Raw genomic sequence first — 26,463 nt, 5'->3', positions numbered from 1 at the left:
CAAATTAGTTTGGAGCCTATAAATACCCCTCCCATCCCTGGGTAAAAAACATAAGCACAGAGAGATTAAAAGAGAGAAAACGCTACTGCAATCTCTAGAATTTCCCTCCTCTAGCTTAAGTGTTAGAATTCTGTTTAAGAGAGGAGAGTGAGTGCTTGTAGGAGTTGCCTCCTAAACCCGGTAAAAGGAGAAGAGGGGTGTAAGAAGGAGATTGATCTTCGCATAGTAAAGGAAGATCATTAGTGGATGCCAGTGGCCTCGACATAAGAGGAATCAGAGGAGTGGATGTAGGTCACGATTGATCGAACCACTATAAACTCTCGTCTTCTCTGGTTTGCATTTACTTTGAGCATCTTATCTTTACTACAAACCTCCTCAGTAGCTTACTGCCTTCTGCTCATTTACAAATGTGTTTCTTAGTTAAGTATTTTTCGAATCGGCGTTAAGACGGAAATCGGTTTTATCGTACGAACATCATATTTCAGTTTGCGCTTACATTCTGACTTCTATCTTAACTGCAAACTGCCTTCCTTACTTTACTTCAAATATGTTTCCGTAAGCTTTCAAAGTTATTATTGCACGAAATGACTTTTACGTCGAAATCGGATTTTAACGTACAAACGTAGTTTTAATCGTCGAAAGTTTTCCGCTGCACTAATCGTCGAGGTGTCAGGAGGTTGAAAGATTTAGATTGAAATCTTATAAAAGGGTATACTTAGGTTAGTAAAAACTCGAATGATTTAATTAATATATTATTTTTTTAAGAATACACATGAGGGTTTTTTTTTATAGTATGATAAATGATTATTAGGTAAAGGTCACAATAAATATTCAAGAAATTATTTCGAGAAATTAATTAAATTAATAATAATCTTTGACATATCCTTTGCTTTAGTTATTAATATTGCTTTCACACACACACACACATATATATATATATATATATGTATGTGCGCGTGATGTGCCATCGATTCCTTGCTTGCCTGAGAGAAGAGATGAGACAACAGCAACACGTGAGTTAACAGCCGGTGCTTCGCGGAGTCACGTGCCTACCAAACCCAACCCTCGCGGCTTTCGAGTGCGCTCGCACATCAAGATCCAGAGAAAAGGAGGAGAAGAGGAAGAAGAGGTTGATCGAAAATCGACGCCATGTCGTGGCTAGCGAGGTCTTTCGCGAGCACGCTGATGGCCGATCGCGACGATGGCGAGACGGATGTGACGCAGAGGGCGGAGTCGGCGTCGTCGCTTAGTCCCCGTGACGGAGAGGACGGCGACCCCAGTCGCGGCGTCAAGGAAGATCTCTCCGAGATCACCGAAGCCCTGTCCCGCCGATTCCGCGGCGTTGCCTCCTTCCTGGCCCCTCCCCCCTCCTCAGCCGCCTCCGGCGGCGACGCTGACCCGGTCGAGGACTCCGATGCCCTCGCATTCGCTGGATTCCGGAGCGACCTTGCCGAGATCGGCGGCAGATTCAGGTCCGGGATCTCCAGGCTCTCCAGCTCCAAGGCGGTATCGGAGTTCTCCAAGATCGCGTCCACGTTCCTCCCGTTGGGACCCGGGGACGGGGAAGATTGGGATGCAGAGGACGAAGAAGGATCGGAGAGCAAGTACCGCACTAATGCTATTGGCGTCACGGAGGAGGTGATGGCCTTCGTTAGGAACATCTCCATGCATCCGGAGACCTGGTTGGATTTCCCCTTGTTGCCCGATGACGAAGAATCTGATGGTTTGTCTTCCTTTCTTGCTACCTCATTGACCTAATATAGATTTAACTGGTATTGTTTTCTATTCCCAATTTCTTTTGTACAATCTTTCAGTCATTTAGAAACCAGATATGATTGTTTACGCCATCTAATAGTTCAAATTTGTTGATGAATTTAATATTGGTGTCTGTAATGTTTCATAAAAACCTTATCCTGTGGGATCTACTAACAGAAAATACTAGGGGAACTTATTTGCATGGATCGAACCATGACGGTCTCACCTGTTGTTTTCCATCAGATCCAATAGAGTAAAATTTTAATTGCGCTTTCAATTCTGTTGTGTCCATCCACAGAAATGCAGTTAGACATTTACGGTGAATGTTGTTCGTCGAGGCTGAAACCTTGGGTCTTGACGTGTTGTAGCAGAAATTAATATGAGGGACTCATAGTTTCTTCTTAAAATTCCCACTTCTCCTCTTTGACTTGATACAAATCGAATTAGGTCTAGATACTATTTCAACTAACTTTTTGCTTCATGAAGTAATAGGAAGTTACTACAGAACAGGATAACATTTTTTTTCTTTTTTGTACATTTTGGCTTGATCTGCCTTTCGCAATTGAGAATGAGAAAATATTCTAGATTCTGCTAGTAATGTTTAATTCTTTATAATTTCACGTGATGAAGAGTATTCACCAGGAAAGTTGATGTGGAATGGCTCTTGAAAGGTAATATAGATTTCTGATGTGCACCTAGTTTAAAAACGGATACTATAATCATGATAGATAAAGTCTAAGATATTCTTTTGTCACTACCTAATTCTAATTTCTTGTCTGCATCAGTATTGTTCCCCGTGTATGCAAGCCTTCTTTCTGGGTACTTCCTGTCGACCAATACATAACTGTTTATTTAACAACCTTGTTTTATCTAGTATTGCACTTAGATGTCTTCTAAAATATCTGACCCTTTTTTATTTTTTAAAATTATTAAATTGTGAGCTTTTTAAGAACCAATCTAGTCATATTCAACATATTAGATGCACTACTAAATAACTTCCGTCATTTCAGCTTATAAATCTGTTGATTGTTACAGCTGAAGGGTTTTTATGCTAATTCAAGTTTTACTACATACCAAAAAAAGTCTTTTTCTATGTTGTAAGAATTGTAAATGAATTATTCTTAAGATCCCTTTCTTTGGATCACAGAGGAAATTTAACTATGTTCATTGTCTTTAGTTTTTAGGTCTATGAACCAGGGGGAAGGATATCCCAATTTCACTTGGTCATCCCTATCACTGATATGATATTGATAGATATGCCCATTGCCTTATTCCCTCAATATAATTAAGTTCTGGACTTTGGGCTACATCAAAAGATCTTGTCCATGCAGACAACATGTTCAAATGATTACATTTTGCTACCAAGTTCAATCTCTGAACCATTTTGGCAAGAATGTCTGTGCAATATAGCCAAATAGCATGGCAATGTAGGTTAACTAATTCACCTACTCTAATTCCTCAAGCAAGGAAACTTTTGCATAGTGGCTTCATCTTTTTTAGTTATACACTTTATTTTATGGGATTCACAGGAAAGTTTAAAGCATTAGGAGTGTATATCATATGACTCTGAGACCAAACTAGATCCAAAATAGTACTGTTAGCTTAGATCAAGCACTATAATGTATAATCAAATCATATATGCATAATTTTATGTTTCACATGGTGATCAACAAAATCATAGTGGGCATCTTGAGAGTTTGTACTGCTTAGGAAGTAGCCTGCCTGACTGGAAGTAACATCGATAGGACCTTCTTTTAGCTCAGCTAGCTTAATGTGGTTTTTGAATAGCATGTTTACCTCTATATTACTTTGTTTCATGACCATTGCGTATCTTCTTTACCACTTTTTTATAAGGCTCTATGTACTTTGAGAACTTTAAGAGGCATAAAATTACATCTTTTACTCTTTTTCTTCAGGAAGTGATCAATGGAGAGGTGGTACAGTACTTCCTCATAGAATTGACAATCACTTATAGTGCTTTCCATTTAATTTATAACTTTTTTATGCCTTTACAGAATTCTGAAAAGTTGTAATCTATTGAATTTATATTTGCCTTTGAAGTTGTTGCTTATTGAAGTTCTGAATTTCTAATATGATTTTTGAGTTGGTTCATATTTATGTTCTTTCTGGGCTTGTTTCTTTGAGAATGGGCAGTCATCACTTATGGATAACTTTCTTCTAGCTTGTTTGGCTTTTTATATTTATCTCATTTCCCAGATTTTGACATGTCTGATGCCCAACAAGAACATGCATTGGCTGTCGAAAGACTTGCACCAAGATTAGCTGCTTTGAGGATTGAACTTTGCCCAAGTCATATGAGTGAGGGCTGCTTTTGGAAAATTTATTTTGTCCTTTTGCACCCTAGACTCAGTAAGCATGATGCCGAACTGCTCTCAACACCTCAGGTCTGTTATCTTGCTCAAAGCTGTTCTCTTTGACTGTTTTACTTAATAACTCGCCATCAGTATGCTCTTTGGTATATAGAACTTCAAAGGAAATGCCCTGGTAAAATGACTTCTTCTGATGTAAGTTTGGCTCAGATTCTAGGTTTAGATGCCTAAACATGATTGCTGAAAAATGAAAATTTTGGTGAGCTAGCATTTAGGCCTTCCATGAATTTCTTTGAAGTCTTCGAATTGCAGAAACAAATATGTACTCACCTAGTGTTGGTTATAACATTTGCTACCAATCTTCAATTTCTAGTTTCATTCTTGAAATGATTTGCATTCAGAGATCATAATCATGGTAAATAGATTGTGATTTAACATTAATGATTAATTATAAACTATTACGATCAGTGGACTGGGTGAAATAGTCAAAGCAAGGTACATCATGCATCATTGGTCTGCACAAAGTCCTTCTTTGTCTGACATATATACCTCACCTTTTATAGCTCGCATGGATCCACAAGGATTTCTGTTAGTGCCTTGTCTTGACAGCTGATGCTAACACAACTCTATGCTTTGTAACAACATTGAAATACTTGGAGCAACTGGGCAATCAAGTAGCATATGGACCTTGATATGAAGATGCTATCAACATTCTTGTGCTAGAAAAAAATAAAAAGACTTGGATAAGTTACGGCATTAGCCCCACTTATCATCTTGGGATCTACTTACCCAGTTTTGAGTACAAGTAACAAAGAGATGTAATGATAGGATCATTGGGCTGTTGAGATGTGAGAATTGGAGCCCTTCTATTATCTATATATTGTAGAGTATTCTAACTCCCTTAGACCGTATGTCTTTTGCAATTTATGAATTCAAGTCTTAAGTTTTTGTTTACAAAGGTACGCTTTGTGGAGTTTTGGATTTTTACCAAAAGAGACAAGGAAGCATAGACATTATATATATGTATATATGTATATGCATATATGTATATGTATATACGTATATACATATACATATACATATATACATATTAAATTAATACAAATGGTACATGGGTCCTAAAAATGATTGTACTACCTGGCATGTGTTAAGATGTATCCAGTAACTGTTGGTGTCCAACATGGAAACAGCATGGATGCGATGAGTATTTTGAATTATCTTAGGAAATATTTTAAATCAAGATTAAGCTTAGGTAATGTTAGTACAGTTTGAATAATTATTGTTTCAATGGTGGAATTGATAAGATTTGGTTTATACATGTGGTTCACAGGATTCTTGCCCCCTGAATGAATTTGTAAAAGTCTACAATTTACCGACATACTTAACTTCAAAAGTTGGAGTAACATGTTTGCATCCACTTCCAGACTTTGCTATCAAAGCTGTTGAAAATTGTTAGGTCTAAATGATCCATTCTATCTTTGTGCAGGTTGCGGAAGCCAGAGCATTGCTGTTCCAGAAGTTGCAGAATCAAGATATTGCAGAAGCAGAGAGGCCTGAAGTTGATGTTTCCAACAGGAAAATAGATGATACCTCAGTTCAATCCGAAGTGAAGGTCACAGAACTAAAGGATTTGTATGAAACTTCACCATCCCAAGCAAAGGAAGTTATTTCTGTGCCAATCACTGACCCCGTGACCGAAAAACACCCAATCCAAACAACTGAGGTAGAAGTCATTGATAAGTCTGTCATCGAAGAAGAGCCACCAAGACAGCTGCAGAAGGATCACAGTGATGCATCAAAGGTCTCCATTGAGAGGTTCGACGAGGATGGGGATGATTGGTTGGAAGATGAAACAGAAGAAATGGGCATCTCAGGAAGCACCAGCATTCCTATAGGCAATGACGAGGACGTCTCGTTTAGTGATCTAGAGGAAGAGGATGATAGAAGTGCACCAAAGGCCCTAAAAAAATGAGGGTTCAGGACTAAGATGATTTGGCAGTCTGGTACTATGTGGATGTACTTGTTCTCTGTCCCTTGATGAGAATTTTATGGTGTATGTTGGACTGCAATTTATCTGTTGGCATTTTGCGATTGTAGTGTAGATATATATATATAACCCACTGGTTCTTTCCCCTTGTAAAGTGTCAAATGTGCCATTCTGAAAACTACTGCTGCTGTCATGATGTAATGTCAAACGGTATTAGGTTTGTCCTAATCAAGGGGTTCAATTTCATGATATGATATGAAGACATGTTGTAATATCCTTATTTTATCTACTCATCGAACTATTTCTTTGCTGATCTTAATGTGTATATGATATCGAGAGTCAATAATCAGAAATGAAAATTGCAAACAGTAACTTGGCAATACGAGGGATGAGCAAGAACAAGTCCGACATGGGCCTTAAGGCCCATATATGCTGAGGCAGCTTTGGGCTCAATAGCCTCCCTCCGGTCAATCTATGGCTCCGGCCCACTTCATTCCACCCTTTTATTCGTGCCCGCGAAAGCATGCCCTCCCTCCTAAGCTTTCCGCGTTCCCCACCACTCTCTCTCTCTCCTTGCCGCCGACGCCCATGGCGAAGATCTCAGTCGACATACGCTTTCGCTCCTCCACGCCGGAGATCCGGCAGGAGAGCGGTACTGGAGGGTCCAGGACAACCGTATCTCGGGAGCCCGGTCCCCGGCGTCGTCTTTGCCTACCGTAAAACCCTCTCGTCTGCCGTCGTTGCCACCTTTTTGATGCCTCTTACCCTATATCTGCTGCTTCTTGTTTTCCTCAGATTACGTCTTCGACCTGAGCTACGGTAACTCGGTGGTCTACGATCTGCTCATCAAGTCAGCATCCAAGCCGCCGTCGACCTCCTATTGATCGAGAATATGATCATGTCAAACAGGTAAACATCAGTTTCAATAGACGAAAAAGCATAGTTACGTGTTCTTATATTTTGGGATTGTGCAATAAATGACATTTTAATATCTAAAAAAATCTTTAGATGTATGTCTGTATTGTAAATGATGAGTTGTTTAATCATCAAGCTGCGGCAAATAAGTTAGTATTCTTGATGGGCCAAAGCCCAATTGAACTGGTGCTTCTTCCTCCCCTCTTCTGCGAGCCCAACATGATGGAGGCCGCCCCTTCAGCCAACCTTCGATCTTTTCGGCGGTGATGATGTCCACCTCGGTGGCGTCACCCGGTTCGAGAACTCCCCGGGCTTCCTCAAATTTCGTGACTCGGGCTCAGCGTTCGCCGATTCCGAACCCTATTCCTCTTCCTAATTCGGTGATTCTGAGCAAAGCATTCGCGTTTCTGTCATGTGGGTCGTCGGAGGTTCAGCCGTGGGTTGCCTATTCTTGATTTCGGGTGGTTGCGGACGGCCTGCCCTTTTCCCGCAGGTTTAGCAAGTCGTTTTCTCAGTTGTCTGAGGGTCCATGAAATGATGTTTTGGCAGGTTTATTTTGAGCGCCTACTTTCTTGTAGGTAATGAGGACGATGGAAGAGAAGCCGATGGTTCGTCCAACGTGGGATTCAGTTCTTGGGCGATTGTCAGTCCTGTAAGTATCGTTTCCTCTCTGAAAGGTCTTTTATATGATTTAATAGCGAGTAGCTCATGGAGTGGTTTGTGTTGTTCTTCATAGATTGGATGCAATCTCTGGACAAACCATATTTCTGAAGAACTTGAGGAGAGGGATCTCTGAATGAATTTGTTAATCTTTAGAGATTTAGGAACATTTTTCATGAGATTGACTTGAGCAGTCGTCTTCCTATAAATGAAGTCTGTTAGATAGTTCATGTGCTAAATGAGATTGTCAGCCGCTAAAAGATTGGAAAACCGGCTTCAAACTTGCACAAGTCGTCTATATGTAATGTAGTAGCAATATATGTTGACTCCAATGTCTTGTAACTCAGCATAAGTTGCACTGAGTATGTTCTGTGTTTATTTCAAGTCTACTAGGCTCAATACAGCATAAGATAGCAATCGGTTTGGACTTTGGTCTGCAGTGACCACTAAGAAGAATAATGGTTAGCTTATTTTCTATAGGGGACTTCTATACTCTTCAGATTCTTCAACAGAATCATGTTAAAATCAATTGCAATAAAGAGTTACTATGTTGATTGACCGATGACCATGCCAGTGCTTTGCATTAAAGTGCCAGGTTTCTCTGTTCTTTAATCTGTTTGATATCAGTTTATTTCTTCCTTTAAGAAAGTGAATTCCAAAGCTACAAGAATTTTGGAGGTTGCTTCATCTATGAGTTTAGACTATAACCATTAAAGTAAATATTTTTGCATGCAATCTAGCTATTAGATTTAGTGCAGGCCCATCTCTTTCTTAGGTCCTAGGTTTACTTTTATTTGGATGCAACATCAACTTTAGAGTATTGGCATCGGGTTGATAACTCATTATAGAGGTTATATGTAGTCTTCTGTGGAGTCATTTTGATCTTGTGATGCACTTCATAGCTAATTCTTTGTTGGCAGCAATGGAAATGACAATGATATGTCAATAACATAAAATTGTTGTAATAGTAAGATAATATGAAGCTAATAATCCAAATTCCTGTCAAATTCATCTCTGAGTTTCTGAGAATTATTCCAAAAGAAATCATAATAGGATGATTTTATTTCTTGTTCTCTTTCAATTTTTTTCAGTAACTTTTTTCTAGTGTTCCCTTTGTAAATGGTCTATGGAGAGTACTTATATACCGTCTTCCTGATGTGTTGTCCAGGATTGCAATATCAGGTCATTATTGTGCCATCTAAATTCATGTTGACAGCCATCAGAAATACTCGCTGATTGCATGGAGCTTTTTTAATTTCAATCGCCTTCTGAGTAAACGGAACAAGCAGAACGATGTCTACAAGTGTGGAGAGCCTACGTGGAACATTTTGAGGTAATTATTCTATTTTTGTTATTTTGTTCAATAAGCTGCTTTAGAAAAAAAAAGTATCGATAATATTTTAGCTTCAATTAATCTTTTACTGCTCATAAGTGCAATTGAGTTTCATTGTTATGTATATGTTTTACCATATTGTTATCAACACCCAAGCTTGATTGAAGTCTCCAACCGGTCACAAAAGATGAAATTTGATGAAGAATGATCGAAATATGTTGCGTGATCTTTTCAAATATAATACAGTTCAAAAGATGAAATGGGTTGGAAACTTGCGCATGCATAGTTTTCTTTAGGATGTTTCTTTATTCTAGTCAACTGAGAACATTAATTCTTGCGAATTAAAATAGTTATGAGAGGCTTGAAAATGGTGTACTAATGTGTATTTCAACAGATAGGACAGGTTCATAGATGATATTCTTGGGTGGGTATGTGTGGCAAGTGGTCGTGGCCGATCCAGCTTATTAGTTTCTTTTATAAAATAAACGAATAAGTTAAGTTAAGAAATAATTTTACTCAACTCGTCATATGCTTTGACTTGAAACTCTTGTGAATAGAACAAGAAGGTTTAGTGTCGCCCGCAGCCCCAACCAATATGGTTTTGTAGCTTAGTGCCACATTGTTGGTTTTTCAGTAGATTTCTCATGTAATTGTAACTTAAGGAAGAGGTGGCCTCTGCAATGCTTTATTTGTTGAATCTCTCTCTCTCTCTCTCTCTCTCTCTCTCTCTCTCTCTGTCTTTCTCTATGGAACAACTTGATTTATCTAAATCATCTGAACTGTCGATCACATCTAGGATTCTTACCCCTTTTTTTCTTTTGTGATAAACTTCGTAGGTGTCCTTGTTTGGAGAGAGCAGGGCACATGACTTTCCAAAATCTGACTTCTCCTATTCGCTAGGATAAGTTAGTTATCCAGCCAACTTCATTGAGAACTTCACAGCTAAATCACATCACTCTTTGCAATGATAGTCAACTGTACAATCTGAGGGGGGGAGCTCATCAAAGTAGATCCTTGAAGAAGGATCTGCCTGCAGTTGGATGCCCATCGGCGTTGTTGGTGTTGCAGCATCTTGTCAGCTGTCAGTTCACGGTGGACGACGAGAAGCTGCAGGTAGGTAGTAGGGAGTCTCTGGACTCTTGTCTCTCCTGCCGCTGCCGAGATTGCATGAAAGACCTCGTACCAAAGTTAAAGCCTAGCCTTCGTGTAGGTCGCCATGGGATTCTCTCCACACCGAGCCTGGGCTCTGCTTGGGAGGACTCTGCCTGATGGTAGCTGTCATTCTGTCAATCTAGCTCCAGTGTGACCCTTCAAGAACGTCCATAGTGGTTTGGTTTTGGTGCATCATCGTTACAGTCCACGCCTTGATCTCCGCTGATAGGTGCAACATCATCGCCATCCTGAGTCTTGTATAAGATGATTATTCACTTGATGGCCAAGACCTTGGTTGCAATGATTGCATGTAACGGAGTCCATCTGTGGACTGTTATGTGTATATAATTTTTATATTACTCTTTTTTGTTTTTTACTCAATTGATTGTACATTCTTGTGTGTTTAGATTCAAAAGTTTATGTGAGTAAAATATTTGTGTATCCATTATTACATTACAAACTGGGAAATACAAAGAGAATGTTTAAATCTCGTTGTTATTCTCTGATCATTAATTAATGCTCTGATTGGCTAATCTTTCTCTCTATGTGATTTTGTTTCCATCTGTGGTTTAGTAACTCTTTTTTTCATCTAGTCATGTTATTTATATACCCCAAAGCATCATCTGTTTTCTATCTTAGCTTCTTTTTGTTCCAAATCGATGTTTGCTCGCTCGTTTGGTTGCTGTCTCAGTTCCATCAGATCATGCCATGACATCATATCCTTAGCTGCTACTTGTTTGGGTTACATCCCTTCCTAGGCTAGGCTGCAGTGGCCTCCGGGAGAGATCTTCCGGGACCCCACGATGCACCCGGAAGTGACGCCGGGTCATTTCCGCCCTAACTGAGGCTTTCGTCTCATGCACACAAAAGGTTGGTCTGCATGTCTTCATGCATCACTCCATCATCTTAGTCATTTCTGCTGCTTCACTATGCACCTTAAATGAGAGAGAGAGAGGCCTGTCTGCCATTAAAAAGATGTCTTTACGTAGAAGAACATATACTGATATACGAAAGGAAGCTTACTGTTAGATGTTGTCAAGTGGGATTCTGGATCCAAATTTCGATCAAATGGAGGCCGAGAACCAAGAAGGCTTGATTGAAGGAGCAAGGCCCACGAGCGAGAGAGAGAGAGAGAGAGAGAGAGACAGAGATAGATACATAGATCCGAAGGCATTGCAGTATTTAGTGTGAGTCGCCATGGTGGCAGAACCAAGGTCCCACACTAGATCACAACTTAGATTCACCGAATGTCCTGACCACTAGCATTTCTTCAGTCAGATGGCGGACTCGAAGGCCTAGATAATCTGCATACAAGAAAAACGAAAAAGAGAATATGGTAAAGCAAACATCTTTGCAGCTTTACCTGCAGTGAGGCCCTAAAGACAACAATTTGGGCATTGAAGGCTCTGTCCTCAATCCAGGCTTCTTTAATCACAAAAGAACAGATGGAAATGTGGAGGCACGCTCACACCCATTTGAACTTTGAGAAGGACCCCAACGAGCGAGAGGACTGATGCAAGGACCACAAGCAGTAGCCCTGACACTGTAGATATAGCCCTTGTGGCCATTGTTCAGTTTGGGTGTTTGTCTTAATGTCTTCCCACCCTCCTGTGCTTGGCTTGGCTTTATTACCTCTCCCCACTGTTGGTGGGGAGACCCATGCAGGACTCCTTGAGGCCCCCCATGTCTGTCTCCTCTTTCCCATCACACATCGATAATGAGGGCAGGTGCCTAAACAGGGGACCAAGCACCTAAAGATGATGACTTGACCATTATATCTTTACTTCTATGAGCATATGGGATGGAAGCAACCACAGAAGTGCATCAAAGGTGATGAGGACATTGACATTTCAGTGCATAATCTCACATGTTTTTAGAGAGAGAGAGAACTTGAAACTTGGGTCCGGGCAGGAAGATGGCTTGATGCAGAGAGTCAGTATGAGGCTATAGTGAGAACTTTAATTGGGATTTGGAGTTTACTGGAAAGTGGAATGTCATGTGAGCTTGCGTCTCTCTCTCATTGACTTGTCTTACGCACCGGGCTGTTGTCACCTCCATTCGGTTGCTATTCAAATAGGCCTCCTTGCTCTGTACCTTTAGGCTAACTGCTATTCTTGTAGGGGATCTTGCTTGGATTTTGTTTAGATTTCCTGTTTCCCTTGTGAAAGATAAGCACCACAATAAATAGCATTGTTATTGTGCAGTGGCAGCAGCTTGCACAAAACCAGCTTTAGCTTCTCCTAATGTTTCTTTTCTTAGTTTGCGCAATAAGAGCACAATAAGTGGAGTGAAAGAGTCCTGTGATACACTATTGTGTTCAGTACTTAACATAAGAGATTGCTAGGCGGCTCTTCTTTTTTCATTAGCAACGCTAATTCAAGCCTTTTCATTTAAAAAGAGCACATTGATGTTATGCTGAAGGCCGGAATATCCCTAATAAAACAAATCTTGCAGATAAGTTTTACTTCATTATGTAGCAGTATGGTCTCAAACATTCTTGGTTGCTCGTTTTTATTCAACTAAGATAAAGTTGGAGAGCATGAGCAGGTGCCTTATGAATTGTCAAAGTCATTAGTTTGGACTGTAGTATCTTGGTACTAAATTCCACTTTATCATTTCACGGTAAGGGGGGACAGATGGGTTCGTCCTTCTTGGCTGATGGTTGGAGCTCCCACATAGCTTCTCCTTTATTATTATTATTATTATTTTTGGGTTTTATACCTCACCACCACTGACCTTTGTCTCTTGAGCTTTTTAACTGGCCTAGTTCATTGGTGTTCCTTTCCTCTGAAACCACTGTATCAAGTGAGGCTGTTGCTTTCCTCGAGGGTGGTGATGTACCACATCTCCTCAGACCTTAAATGTCCAGGCCTAAGCGTTCCATCCAAAGAAGGAAATGGCCGAGCCTGTGCTTTGTATCCTCCCTCGGGCATGACACAGAATGAGAGACAATCTCTTCTGCTCTGTGAAAGCTAAATGTTGCTATAGAATGATTAAGTTTGCGCATGCTCAGGGACAGTGCAAAAGGAGGAGGGGAGACCACACCTATCAACTTTGGCAAAGTAGCACACACATAGAGTTGTTGGGGTAAATGACTTTTTGGTAGGTTGAATGAAAAGCTTTACAGACATACATGAAGATAGTAAGATTATGTTAACAGAGAAGCATGGAGCCAGAAAATGATACACTTACTGGACACAGGTAGAAGATGGATTTAGTCAATCTCAGTAGTAGTGTGTCTGGGGCCAGAAGATGTCGATAGTAATAAACAGGGAGATGTGTCAACCAGTTACTTCTCCATCCTGTTTGCCCTTCCATCATCTGCTTTACCTGTAGATAAGACAGGAGATAAGTATGCTAACCTTTACACTGACAGTCTTTTATATCTTTCATCTGCAAACCTTCTGCGCAATGGCATCACCAATGCCAATGCCACTATGTTGTCCTCACTCCTCAGTCCTCTGTGCCAGCTCACGTGTAAGGAACAAGAACCACACGTGTGGATGCATGTGCCAACAGAGATTATTTATACACTCGCCTTGCCATTTACCTGAGGGCCACTGTGAAAAGGGGCATCACAGACGGATCTCAATTAAAACCCTTGCTTTCTTGAACTTTCCAAGCCTGACAAGATTAAATAGCTGGTTAGCCGAGACAAGGGGCTCCCTCTTCCCTGGTCGTCCCATGCTATTATCCTCATAATAATCCCACCTTTGCCGGGCATGGCAGCTTCCAAAGCATTCTGTACTGGGGGAGCATTTGTTTCACAGTTCAAATTAATGGTGTGCTTGAGCTTGTCTTGATTTACGTGTAAATATCATGTGGTTGACTTTTCGAAAGGAACCAACGCCGGATGGCTTTACCAGTAGGAGAGTGGAAGTCATCAAGCTCTAAACGCCAGCTGCAGGGGACAACTGTGCCTGTTCCTTAGCACCCATTTGCTTGGCTGTTTATGTAGGTGGAAGTCTTTACTGATAGCAACCTTAAGGAATATTTAGAGAGATTATACATCTTTTAGAATGCATGCATTTGTTATATAGCAGGAACTTTGAATCCTGCTAAAACACATTCTCATCCTGAAACCCTGGAAGAATTACTGTTTACCAAGAAGAAACAAGAGTTTAGACTGAGTCATATTTAGTCTGTCCAAGTTGCAAGAGATCTAGTATTCTTCATTTGGAATGGATTATTCAGATATGTAGCAGGGCCAGATCTCTCTCGGGCTTAAATGGTATGAACAGTGCATTAATCATCCCGCTAAACTTGTTTACAACTAGTCTAACGAGCCCATTCCTCTGTGTTGGAAACTGTAGCTGTTGATGTTCGAGCACATCAAGCTTTCCACCGAGCCAGGAAAGAAGATCCCTGAGTACCGCAGTTACTCTTAACCAGTAAATGATTGTCAAGAGATTAGCCTTATACTACATGCAAAATTTTCCACACTGTGAACGCAAGGTTTATGGCTAGTGATCGAATTATGCTCCTCTGTGTTCTTTATGGAACTAAGAAGACCAAAACCTCAGAGGTTAGCAGTGGCAGTCATGGCTGCTGACTCTCTGTCTCTCTCTGTTGTCTTTTCCTTTTTCCAACACATTTGATTTCTGAAAGCAAAGGCCTTATTTTCTGCAAGTTTCAGAAACAAAGGAGTCTTTCATACAAGCACATTACTGAAACAACATCACTGCTACGGATCACAGCCTCCTGCTTTGTGATCATGTCTATTGTCCTCCAACATTGAGGTATGTCATCTAGCACACATTACTTCTATTTCAGACTAGTTATGGACTCACAGTTTGCCTTGTTTTCATGTGGTATGTGTAGTTTGACTTGCATCCTCGGAAAGGGAGAGGAACTTGGACCGAAGGAAGCACGAGCGAAGAAGGACGACACCAATTAACCTCCACCATTTATCCCCTGCTAAAGGGGTTCGAAGGAGGCTTGGAATGATGGGGACATTGCTCCAAGTTAGGAGGCATCATATTGGTGAATGCACTCATCATTGCAGTAATCAGAAAAGCGATGGGGAGAAGGATGACGGCCATTGATTTCTGTACGTTGAAACTCCCTTCCCCTCATTCCTCTTACCATTCTATCTTCATCCCATCTACTTTTTTTCTGATCCCAAATCATTCTCACTAGAAAATCTGTCTCCATGAACACCATGCACATCTGCATGCATAACAAAAAAGCCTTGATAGAAGCCACGGAATCTCCATAGCCTGCATAATAACATCACCATCCAACATGTAGCCTAGGGCCCAAGAAATCAATCAGGAAACAAAGGAGATGAGAACAATGCTCATTGCTTCCTTTTAAGAATTCGTATTAGAAGCTCGATGGGACCTGGCAACTTGCATCCAAAAGTCCCAGGTGTAAATGTCTACCTAGTGCTGAAACCAGCTAAGGAGGAGGCATCATTAGGATGAACTTGTAGAATAATGTCATGTTACCACTCCTATGCAAGTAATTTAGTTCTGATAAGGATTGATGGAGATGACAGTATGATTTGCTTGATGTAATCCTGGACCAAACTTATCTTAAGATACTGTATTCTATAGAGATCTAAGTACATTGATGCTCTCCTATCCCAGAGAAGCTTTTCTTTCGTGCTTTTAGGCACTTCTCTCATCATTCCCGGAATACATCAAGCTTATCATGAAGACCCACATCTCACTTTACTTGGAAGCAGCTGTTGACTACAGGTACTACCTAAAGATACGTATGAGAAGTTACATTTGAATTCACTATACGTCAAAGTTGTATCTTTAGGATAAACTCTCTCTCTCTCTTCTAATCTTTTTGTGACATTGAAGGAGGAAGGGAGAAGGAGCATGACAGGAGATTTGATCAGTAGCCTTGGATTGCACTGCAGACTGATGCAGAGATAGTACTGCTGTTCCGGAGTGACTGGTTGGACAGTTGTCCTCCCTTTCAATCTTTCTCGTAGACACGAGACTGTGCAAGTAGCAACCTTGTTTTGGCTACCATAGCAAATATCCTCCTCCTTGATTCCTACCACAAGGCAAGGAGATGGAAAGGGCCTCTTCTCCAGTGACAGCACCGCCATTAATTCTATTGCTTTCAAGGTTTCTACCCTGGCCAACTCTGCGAGTATGATGCTACCTTATCTCTGTGTCTCTTAACCAAGGTTTTAGCAGGGTTTAAGGATCAATAAGAAAAGCAGAGGGAGGTGGGGGAGGAAACAAAAGCCACAAGCATGGTCCTTCTCTGTACACAGATCCCTATGGCGTGCTGTGAGGTTGTATTGATCCAGTTTTTTGCTTAGTGGAGCTCCTTCCTTTTTCTAGTTTAAAGAGACTTGTAGTCTTCTCCTCCAGTGTCTCTCCTCTCCCCTGCAATGTCACCGCATATGGTGTCGGTAACGGGCGAGCTGATGATGTTTCGGCTATTTTCGTCATAAGATGTGTGGGTGTTCTCAGCAGTTCGATAGCTCATCCTTTCACAGGAGATGGTAGATGACTAGAGACATGCCCAATGTGAGGAGAAGATGAAATCCATGAACAACAGCAACTGGTTGGGTTTCTCTCTCTCCACTCGCATGAACATGGAGGTGTCTTCAGAGCCCCATCATCATCATCATCATCATAACCATCATGAGAGCCATCATCACCAAACACAAACAACCACTGCTGGTGTTTCTTCTGGAGTCCCATGCAGTCTCTTTCTATCTCCTCAGTTGAGCAGCACCGAGATCTGCTATGGAGGGGAAGGAGAGAATGGAGGACTCTATTCTCAGTTGCCTGTCATGCCACTCAAGTCTGATGGCTCTCTATGTATCATGGAAGCCCTCAGCAGATCGCAGCAACAAGGTCTGTCTCAAACCCTTTTTTTTATCTTTTCTTTGTCAAGCTCCTCCTTCCAACTTCCAAACAAGAGAGCTGTTTCCGGAAATGCCTGACATGGTTCTTTACCGTTTTCTTCATTGTGAGGAAGGAATAGTGCCATCTCCGCCTCCAAAACTAGAAGATTTCTTAGGTGGTGGTCCAAATATGGGGGCCGATCACCACTGCGGGAACTATGACAGGGAAGCAATGGCGTTAAGCTTGGACAGCATGTACTACTACCAAAACTCGGAGACTCAAGGCAACGGAGCCCATTCTCTGGACGCTCTCCATGGGCAGCAGCATCATCAGCTCTTCTTGCAACCGTTGCAGGGAGGGATGTGCTCTGAACTCGCAAGCCATGATATGTATCAAGCACCGATGGAGGAGGGAACAATGGTGGAGGATGGCATTCCCAGTCTAAAAAATTGGGTGGCTAGGAACTATAACGCTTGCGACAGTGGACTGGGCGAGGAAGGTGGCATCGGCCCCAGTTCCATTGGAGCTGTTGGGTTTGGAGAGTTGCAGTCCCTGAGCTTGTCCATGAGCCCCGGGTCTCAGTCTAGCTGTGTGACGGCTCCAGCACAGGTTTCTTCTACCACCGAGCCCATGGCCTTTGATACAACGAGGAAGATGAGGCCCGCAAAGGGATGCCAAAAGCAGCCAGTTCACAGGAAGTCCATCGATACATTTGGGCAGAGAACATCTCAATACAGAGGTGTTACTAGGTCAGTATTCCATGGCGCATTCCTATATATTTCTGGTCTTCCATTTCTATAGGATTTTGGCAACTTTGTATCTTCTTCTCCCTGAAGGTCTCCGTAGAGAAACATGTATTTGGTGGTATTTTTACCTCTACTAAAGAAAAAGTATCACTTTGTTTCTATTGCGATTTTGTGACATGTGATTCCTGCATCAGGCACAGGTGGACAGGTAGATACGAAGCTCATCTTTGGGACAATAGCTGCAAGAAAGAAGGCCAGACAAGAAAAGGAAGGCAAGGTTAGTAGAACATACGAATCCAAGTCTCAAGATTCTCAATGAAACCATACTGTGTTCTTTACTACAAGAAAAGAAATTGTACTGCTAATGCTTGAGTTTTGAGTAAGCTTGACTGATGATTATATGAATCCTGGTTTGTCATGCTCCTGCCTTGGGAAATGCCATGGTTATGCTCTCCTACAGTTTATCTAGGTAGGCCTCTCATCTTTCATTTGGTTTCTTCCGATGTGCTACCACCAAGCACTATAACCTTGGCTTCTCCCAGGGGGTTATGACACGGAGGAGAAAGCTGCAAGAGCTTATGACTTGGCTGCATTGAAGTACTGGGGACCATCAACACACATCAACTTCCCTGTATGATTTTTCAATCCGGGGAACCTTTTTTACACTTTGGATTACTAGCAATCTTGAGTGTTTGCTTACCGTGTTTTGTTGCAGCTGGAAAGTTATGGAGACGAGCTTGAAGAAATGAAGAACATGAGCAGGCAAGAATACGTCGCCCACTTGAGAAGGTAAAGCTCCTCTGATTTGTGTTGTACACCGGTATACATTTGTGTGTATAGTTCAGAAATCTAATCATTTTGCTAACTTATTGATTGCAGAAAAAGCAGCGGATTTTCACGAGGAGCATCTATATACCGAGGAGTAACGAGGTATAACCCCAATCTATCAGTAGAACTAGCCATGTATTTTGCTTAATCATTTTGTATTACTTAACACTGGCTTTCCGCAGGCATCACCAACATGGAAGATGGCAAGCTCGAATTGGCAGGGTTGCTGGAAACAAAGATCTTTATCTTGGAACTTTCAGTAAGCTCCTGTTTGGTGTTCGGTCATGTTTGATACCTTGCCTTGCTTCTAAATATGATGTTTTGAACCATCAAACGTGAAATCCTCTGGCTGCATGATTTCTTTTGCTTGTTAAGCATAGTTATACTCGTGCAAGGTGGATTCTCTTTGAAGCTTTCAGTTTATATCCGAGTCCTTGATTCAAAAGCCAGACTTGGTGCATTATTCTTTCTGATGTATCAAGTAATCTGGAACCCTAATGTTCAACTCGGTATCAGATATCACTGCTGTCTCATCAGGCACTGCTACTTCTTCTCACGGTGTAGATTGAATTTTCAGGTACTCAGGAGGAAGCAGCTGAAGCATATGACATTGCTGCGATAAAATTTCGCGGGGTGAATGCTGTGACTAACTTTGATATAACAAGATACGATGTAGAGAAGATAATGGCAAGTAGTACGTTGCTTCCGGGAGAACTTGCCAGGAAACACAAGGCAATCGAAGCAGGAAAAGATGCTCCATCAGGAAAAAACCCTAGTCGAGACCCGACTGAAGAAAACAACACTGCTGGTTCTGGATGGAAGATGGTGCTCTACCAATGTGCCCAGCACAAATCGCCATCCACCGGATCTCATGCTCACGAACCGATGATCATGGGTGGTGAGTATCGGAGCCCCATGACATTCCCAGCGGCACTTCATGGCCTGATCGGAGTAGAAGCAGGGAGCTCGGTGCAAGGAGTCGATGATTCGGAGAAGATGAGCAATGCCCACTTATCAAACCAATCATCGCTGGTGACCAGCTTGGGCAGTTCCAGAGAAGGGAGTCCCGACCGGACCGGTCTCTCCATGATGTACGTCAATGCCTCAACCAAGTTCAATCCAACTCCGATGAGTTCATCGGCTCCACCGGCGCAGCCGAGGCCGACCATTGCCATGTCTCAAATGCCAGTATTTGCTGCATGGAATGATGTTTAAGCAGTCTCTCACGACGACAAAGCATGCAAAGTCCATGATGGAGTGACAGCAGAAAGCAAAGTTCACACCGGCTAAAGCGAGGAGATGCCCTTTTTTATTCCTTTCAGATGGTTTGGGAGCAGAGATTGGTGATGCATGATCTTTGTGGGATCAACCTTGCCTCACATGTCAGTGGCCTCTTTTGCACCTTTAACTTTGGGGCCTATATAGGTGGAGGGATTTTTGCAGGGAGTGGGCCAAAAGACAAAAACATGTCACTGTGTGAGATGATGTTTAGTTACTACTACTCTGATTTGGGGTCTTGCCAAGTACATCATGAAAAGCAGCTCCATGCCTCAAAGCAATGCAGTTTTTATCTTTTTTGACCACCTTGTTGAGTGCAATCACTAACATTCTCCTTTGCTCTGCCTTCCAACATTCTCCATTTCCTTTCTCCAAAGGCTGTATGTAGATTCTCGAATCATGGTGTGGAGAAGAAACCCAGCTGTGGCTGTGGCTGTGGCTGTGGTGTAGGGGTCTTCTTCGCATGGCATAGGATTCTGGGGGCTCTGCTAAGCCTCTTTATAAACAAGTGACATTTACTTTGTCACAGGTGACCGACCAGCTTGAAGTACGCTCGAGGGTGGATTAAAAAGCTTGACACGAAGACTTAACTTGTCCATCGATGAGGCGACGAAACCTCTCGACGCAAGTTGACATTCCACGGTCGATGATGCTGTTCTTGGTGTACTTTCTCTGTCGGAACTCTTGCTCTCTTCCGCTGCCTTCGTTGTTCTATTATTGCCGATTTGGTAATCGGAAACAAGGATCTCTCGACGTGTCGAGGATGAACCGAAGGAGGAGGCATTGATGTGGAAAGGGTTCCACGGTCTCCTCATGAAGCATCTGAGGCGAAGTACCGAGCGAACGCCATCTTCTTTGATTGACCACGATCGACCACCGCACTGCAGGCGGACACCCTGTGGCCAGGCGACGGAGGAGAGAACCGTCCGTAATCTCTAAACCATCCCTCCGTACCAACTGATTCCCGTAATCTCTTTGTTGAGTATAATAAAAATTTAAATCTGACTCGATTGATAAAAATTCTTTTAGAAATAACTCTAGAGAGAAGAATTTTAAAAGCGAGATTAGAAGATTTTTTGAATTTACCAACAGTTTATACATAGTTGCCACATGTAATCTAAGTCATTCTATGTACGTGTGTATATTAATCAAGTGGAGAAACATAAACTTCCTTCTTTCCCTTATTATATAATAAGGAAGACGATCCTAAACTTTTTTTTTTCCTTTTTTACGACAAGACAATCATGCACTCTCTTATCTTCTTTTGTGACAACGAAGAACATCACATATTTCATTCCCTTCCTTCAAAGTATAAAAATATATCCTAAACAAGAAAAAAGATAGAGAACTATCTCCTTTCTCAAATCACTCGATAGTTCATATTTAGAGATCTCGGATTGCTAACTTGAGTGTCGAAGGGACCGAGCCAGGAAACCTCCTCGACCTTAGTCTTCATGCAGGTACCACCTCGAGAGCATAATACTTTCACCTCAGGAGCTCAACACCTCCACCTCAGATCTACCTTAGAATCACCTTGTAGTCACTTCGAATAATCCTGGACATACGGATTTGGACCGCATCGGATTGACTAAGACATCAACAATATTTTCCCATAACATTTTGATGCTAGAAAGAAGGCTTGGTGTCATAGGTATATTCGCTTATCAACCCTCTCAAAGAATGCTCCAACGATGAGGCCTCATCTCCAACCCATAACACTTTTACTAAGGGGGGTAATCGTCATCCTTCTTATATATAGATATATCTGCCATGGTGGGAAGACCCGAGATCCGCTATGGCGGAAAGGGGACATAAATCCACTATGACAAAAAAAGATTTGAAGCTGACCACCGAAAGACTTGAGATCTGCTATAGCAAAGAAGAAACATAAAATCCACCACGACAAAGAAGATTTAAAGCCTGCATGACAAGAATACCCGAGATTGGCTACGGTGGAGAAGGGATATAAAATCCACCATAACAGAAAGAAGATTTAAAGCCCGTCATGGTGGGAAAACCCGAGATCCGCTACGATGGAGAAGGAACATGAAATCCGCTATGATAGAAAGAATATTTGAAGCCTGCTATGGTAGGAAGACCCAAGATCCGCTACGACGAAGAAGGGACATAAAATCCACCACGACGAAAAGAAGATTTGAAGCCCACCATGGTGAGAAGACCTAAGATCAACTACAACGGAGAAGGGACATGAAATCCACCATGACAGAAAGAAGAGTTAAGCCTGCCACGATCGGAAAACTTGACCCGTTCTAAGATAAATCTATTATAACGGAGGCACTAGCCCGAATACACCTAAGAAGCGTAAGTCAGGAAACCCGATTGACACCGAAATAAATCTGCTATAGTGAAAGCGTAAGGCCAAACGAGGCTGAGACACGTGAGTTAAAAACCCCGATCAACATCAAAATAAAACTACTACAACGAAAGCATAAGGAAGAATGATCTCAAGAAGTGTGAGTTGGAAAAGCCTAATCAACACTAAAGTAAATATACTATGGCGAAAGCGCAAAACCAAATGCGCCCGAGACACGTAAGTAAGGAAGACCCCATGGGCACCAAAACAAAATTGCTACGATGAAAGTGTAAGGCCAAATGTATTCGAGACACATGAATCAGGAAGACCTGATCGACACCGAGATAAATCTGCTTTGACAAAAATGCAAGACTGAACATGCCCGAGATATGTGATTCATGAAGACCAGATTGGCACCGAGATAAATCCGCTATGATGAAAATACAATGTCAAATGCACTTGAGACGCGCGAGTCGGGAAGACCTAATTGGCACCGATATAAATCCGCTACAATGAATGCATAGGCTAAATATGGTCTAAATGTATAAAGTCGAAAAACCCGACTAACGGCAAAGAAAAACCACTACGATGGAGGCACAACCCCATCGCACCCCGAGATACTTGAATCGAGAAAACCCGACCCGCACGTGTTTCAAGTCCCTTAACGGAGAAACCAAACTATGTGTTTCGAGTCCCTCTTGCAAGAGCCTCGAAACATGCCTTTACGAGGGACAAATGATAGGAAATTTATCAACAGTTAATACACAATCGTCATGTGTCATCCAAGTTATTCATTTACGTATATAAAGATTCAGAACAAAGAAACACAAGCTTCTTTCTCGTTTATTATGGTAATGAATGTAATAACAAACTTCCTTCTCTCCCTTTTATGACAAGAAAAATAATCCTAAGCTTTCTTCTCTTCTTCTATGATAAGAAAAATAATCTTAAACTTCATTTATTTTCTTTATGACAAGAAATGACATTACAAACTTCTTTCCCCTCCTTCTACATGTAAAAACACGTTCTAAACCGAAAACATGAAAAAGGAGGGAGGACTCTCTCCTTTCTTGAGTTACTCGAGCCTACATTTAGGAACCTCATATTACTAACTGAAGCATCAGAGGGATCGAGTCGAGAAACCTCGCCCGACCCTAGTCTTCGTGCATGTACTATCTGGGGAGCACAATGCATTTACCTCAAGAACATAATACTCTTACCTTGAGAGAGCTCGATACCTCCACCTCAGATCAATCTCGAAATCACCTCGGAGCAACCTCGGAGACATTTCGGACAATCCTTGCACAGACGAGTTTGGATAACTAAGACGCCAATCACATTTTCTCCTAATAGTTCACTATACCCTTTTCACAAGAGAGCTGATATGTAATTGCTAGGAGCAATAGTAATCCAAAGACTACGTGAAATTATAGCCAATAAATTCTATTAGAATGTCTAAACTAATCAAAGAACAAAAAAATAAAAAAGTAACAGACACAAAGTAAGAAAACAAATAAATAAATAAATAAATAAAATATTTTTTAAAAGATTTTCATCTTAAAATAATAATTATTAAAAAAAAAGATTTTCATCTTAAAATAATAATACAAAGCAGCAGGTCATGGCTGCCTCCGGACTGCTGCGTGTCTCATTCTGGCATGATTTGCAAGCCCGTTAGCATATCTGTTGCCTTTCTGATAAATGTGAGAAATCTTAGTACCCCAAAGTTTGGGAACCTCCTCTTTTGTATACATTACTGCACTGCTGTATACATCATGAGCGAAGAACATGCATATCACGTTATTTCCTTGAATCACCATAACACTGCTTTCTCTTCCCTTTTTTTTGGCCTGGTGAGTAACCCATCAGTTTGATTGTCGTCTTGGATCTCAAAGATGGATATCGTGTTACCGTCCTCGTTGTGCATGAGATCCGAGGAGATGTTCTTCCCACTTCCAGAGTCCTCGGTCGGTTCGTCATAAAAGATCATCATCTCACCGTCTGTCTCTCTGTCTTTCGCTTCAATCTCTCTCGTCATCCATCGAACATTAGAAATCCCTGGTCATGTGGTCCACAGTTTCCAACAAGCACGACACGGAATCTACTCGACCACAGACCCTCTCGTGTTGCACCAACCGATGCTAACTCTTACAAGAGAGGGATGATGCAAGAGGAAAGGACATCGATGGAGATGCAGATGGAGATTGTGCTGCTGCTGCCACTGCGCCATGCAATTATGCGAAGCTAAGCTCTTCTCGGACATCATCACTCCACGAAATGACGACGCCCACTGCCATTGAGTTTTGTCATCTGCCGTAACGTGCATGGCATCACGCTTTTGCCTCTCGGATACTGGTACGACCATCTCCATCTCCTCTCGATCTCTTATGCTCTCGGACACTGATACGTCCATCTCAGCCCTACCATCTCCTCTCAAGCTCCTATGGCAGAGACCAACCTCTGTTACACCCCACCCTCATCCCTCGGTGGCGTCACGGTCTTACTACTCCACTTGGAGGTCCATCAACAAGACTATTAAAATTTGGAGGTGGAAAGAATGGAGGCTGCACTTCACCTTTTCCTCCCATCATAATTGTTCCTTGGTGTTGCAGTAAGCACGCATCTCGATAGGAATGTTGGGCTGTCCACTGTCCAAATAATAAGATCCTTAGCATCCCCCATCAACGTTTACCTCTCAACACCATCGCCACGGAAGAGACAGAGAGAGAGAGAGTGATAAAAGACCGCATTTTTATCCACCTGGTTGCTCTGCGTTCGCTGGCCGCTGTCTAATGGCGACGCGACCGCCTCGGGTGGCGGAGCTCCTACTGTTACTACCATCATTGCTCCTCCTCCTCCTCTTGCCGCAGCAGGTAGTCTCCGATCCGGACGATGAGACCTGCCTCTCCAACCTCCGCAGCTCCCTGACGGACCCAAACGGCGGCCTCCGGAACTGGACGGCGGACACCTTCGCCGCCCCCTGCAACGGCTTCACCTCCTACCTTGAGGGTGTCACCTGCAACAACGGCCGCGTGTACAAGCTCTCCCTGCAGGGCCTCTCCCTCGGCGGCGCCCTCTCCACCTCCCTCGCCAACTGCACCAACCTCCAGTCGCTCGACCTCTCCTCCAACGCCCTCTCCGGCGCCATCCCCCCGGAGCTCGCCTCCCTCCTCAACCTCGCCGTCCTCAACCTCTCCTCCAACCGCCTCTCCGGCCGTATCCCCCCCGAGCTCGCCCTCTGCTCCTACCTCAACGTGCTCGACCTCCACGCTAACCTCCTCACGGGGCTCATCCCCGACCAGCTTGGTCTCCTCGTCCGGCTCTCCACCTTCGACGTCTCCGACAACCGTCTCGAGGGGCCCATCCCGGCGCTGCTAGCCAACCGGACGGCGGTGGGAGGCGCCGGGGCCGCGGCTCTACCCAGGTTCAACGCCAGCTCGTTCGTCGGGAACAAGGACTTGTACGGGTACCCGCTGCCGCCAAAGCGGGGCGGCGGCCTGTCGGTTCTTGCCATTGTCGGGATCGGCGTCGGCAGCGGGCTTCTCAGCTTGGTGCTCAGCTTCACTGCCGTTTGTGTTTGGCTTCGGGTCACGGAGAAGGCCGCGCCGATGCCCGGCGAGGAGGGAAAGATATCGCACCTCATGCCCGACTACTGACCGCTTCCCCTTTCAGCTCCGCATTATTTGTCCATTGGCCTCTGCTTTTGTTTTTTGTTTTTGCTTTTTTTTCTGAGAGTAAATACTGACTGCTCCTTTTTCATTCTCCCTCTTCTGATTCACAATTTGTGTTGATCGAGAAACGAATTAGGATGTAAAGCGAGTCACTGCTTCCTTGCGGGATTTGGTGTGGTTCATTCACATCATAAATAGTCGCTTTTTTATGACAGGATTAAATATGGATTAGGAGCTGAAATCCTGCAATCTTTAATCTTTTGTCCTCTGCTGTTTCGTCTCGAGCACATCAGTCGCCGTCGATAAACTGCATGTTCCCCCAGCAGACTCCTCGGATCCAATATGAATGGGAAATGCATTATTGCAGCAATACTGTCCGAGACACCGCAGACGAGCAGCATGAAATGAACGTGAAGAGTGCTGACACAGACGCAGTCACTGCACTGACCATCCGCAGGGCTGCTGTGATTGTTATGATGAAGAAAGCTCGCTCGCTGCTCACAGGTGTCTTTTTTTTGCTTCTTGGTAATCAGGATGAACACAAACCTTCGTCCGTGAAACCAAACCAAATCACAGGGTGGCAGAACTCACTGGGATTGAGAATTTGCAAGAGAAAGAAGGGTGGCCCACGTCCAAAGCAGCCTCTTATTTTTTTCTTTGGGAAAGGCGTGCA

General features: G+C 42.7%; 3 protein-coding genes across 3 annotated transcripts; all 3 read left to right on the top strand.

Moving 5' to 3' along the window:
• The first annotated feature begins 978 nt into the window (after window positions 1–978).
• On the top strand, window positions 979–6,385 carry LOC135633485 (uncharacterized). The gene is made up of 3 exons (XM_065142969.1): window positions 979–1,723; window positions 3,973–4,160; window positions 5,572–6,385. The coding sequence occupies exons 1-3, from the start codon at window positions 1,150–1,152 to the stop codon at window positions 6,055–6,057; spliced, it is 1,248 nt and encodes a 415-aa protein (XP_064999041.1). The 5' UTR covers window positions 979–1,149; the 3' UTR covers window positions 6,058–6,385.
• Window positions 6,386–6,503: 118 nt separating this feature from the next.
• On the top strand, window positions 6,504–20,110 carry LOC103979799 (AP2-like ethylene-responsive transcription factor CRL5). The gene is made up of 20 exons (XM_065142968.1): window positions 6,504–6,788; window positions 6,868–6,981; window positions 7,124–7,480; window positions 7,566–7,639; window positions 8,816–8,980; window positions 9,817–10,093; window positions 10,191–14,363; window positions 14,446–14,657; window positions 14,769–14,871; window positions 14,954–15,834; window positions 15,946–16,218; window positions 16,291–16,962; window positions 17,087–17,702; window positions 17,894–17,976; window positions 18,160–18,168; window positions 18,242–18,330; window positions 18,415–18,488; window positions 18,579–18,629; window positions 18,710–18,786; window positions 19,105–20,110. Exons 12-20 carry the CDS (start codon window positions 16,641–16,643, stop codon window positions 19,740–19,742), a joined length of 1,959 nt encoding a protein of 652 aa, XP_064999040.1. The 5' UTR covers window positions 6,504–6,788; window positions 6,868–6,981; window positions 7,124–7,480; window positions 7,566–7,639; window positions 8,816–8,980; window positions 9,817–10,093; window positions 10,191–14,363; window positions 14,446–14,657; window positions 14,769–14,871; window positions 14,954–15,834; window positions 15,946–16,218; window positions 16,291–16,640; the 3' UTR covers window positions 19,743–20,110.
• Window positions 20,111–24,326: 4,216 nt separating this feature from the next.
• Window positions 24,327–26,110, top strand: LOC103979801 (receptor-like protein 44). The gene has a single exon (XM_009396017.3). The coding sequence runs from the start codon at window positions 24,912–24,914 to the stop codon at window positions 25,773–25,775; it is 864 nt and encodes a 287-aa protein (XP_009394292.2). The 5' UTR covers window positions 24,327–24,911; the 3' UTR covers window positions 25,776–26,110.
• The last annotated feature ends 353 nt before the right edge of the window (window positions 26,111–26,463 follow it).

This window comes from Musa acuminata, chromosome BXJ3-3 (assembly GCF_036884655.1).
Source record: "Musa acuminata AAA Group cultivar baxijiao chromosome BXJ3-3, Cavendish_Baxijiao_AAA, whole genome shotgun sequence".
NCBI classification, from domain to species: domain Eukaryota; kingdom Viridiplantae; phylum Streptophyta; class Magnoliopsida; order Zingiberales; family Musaceae; genus Musa; species Musa acuminata.
Note: the sequence above shows the minus strand (reverse complement) of the source record. Positions and strands in the feature narration are given on the sequence as shown.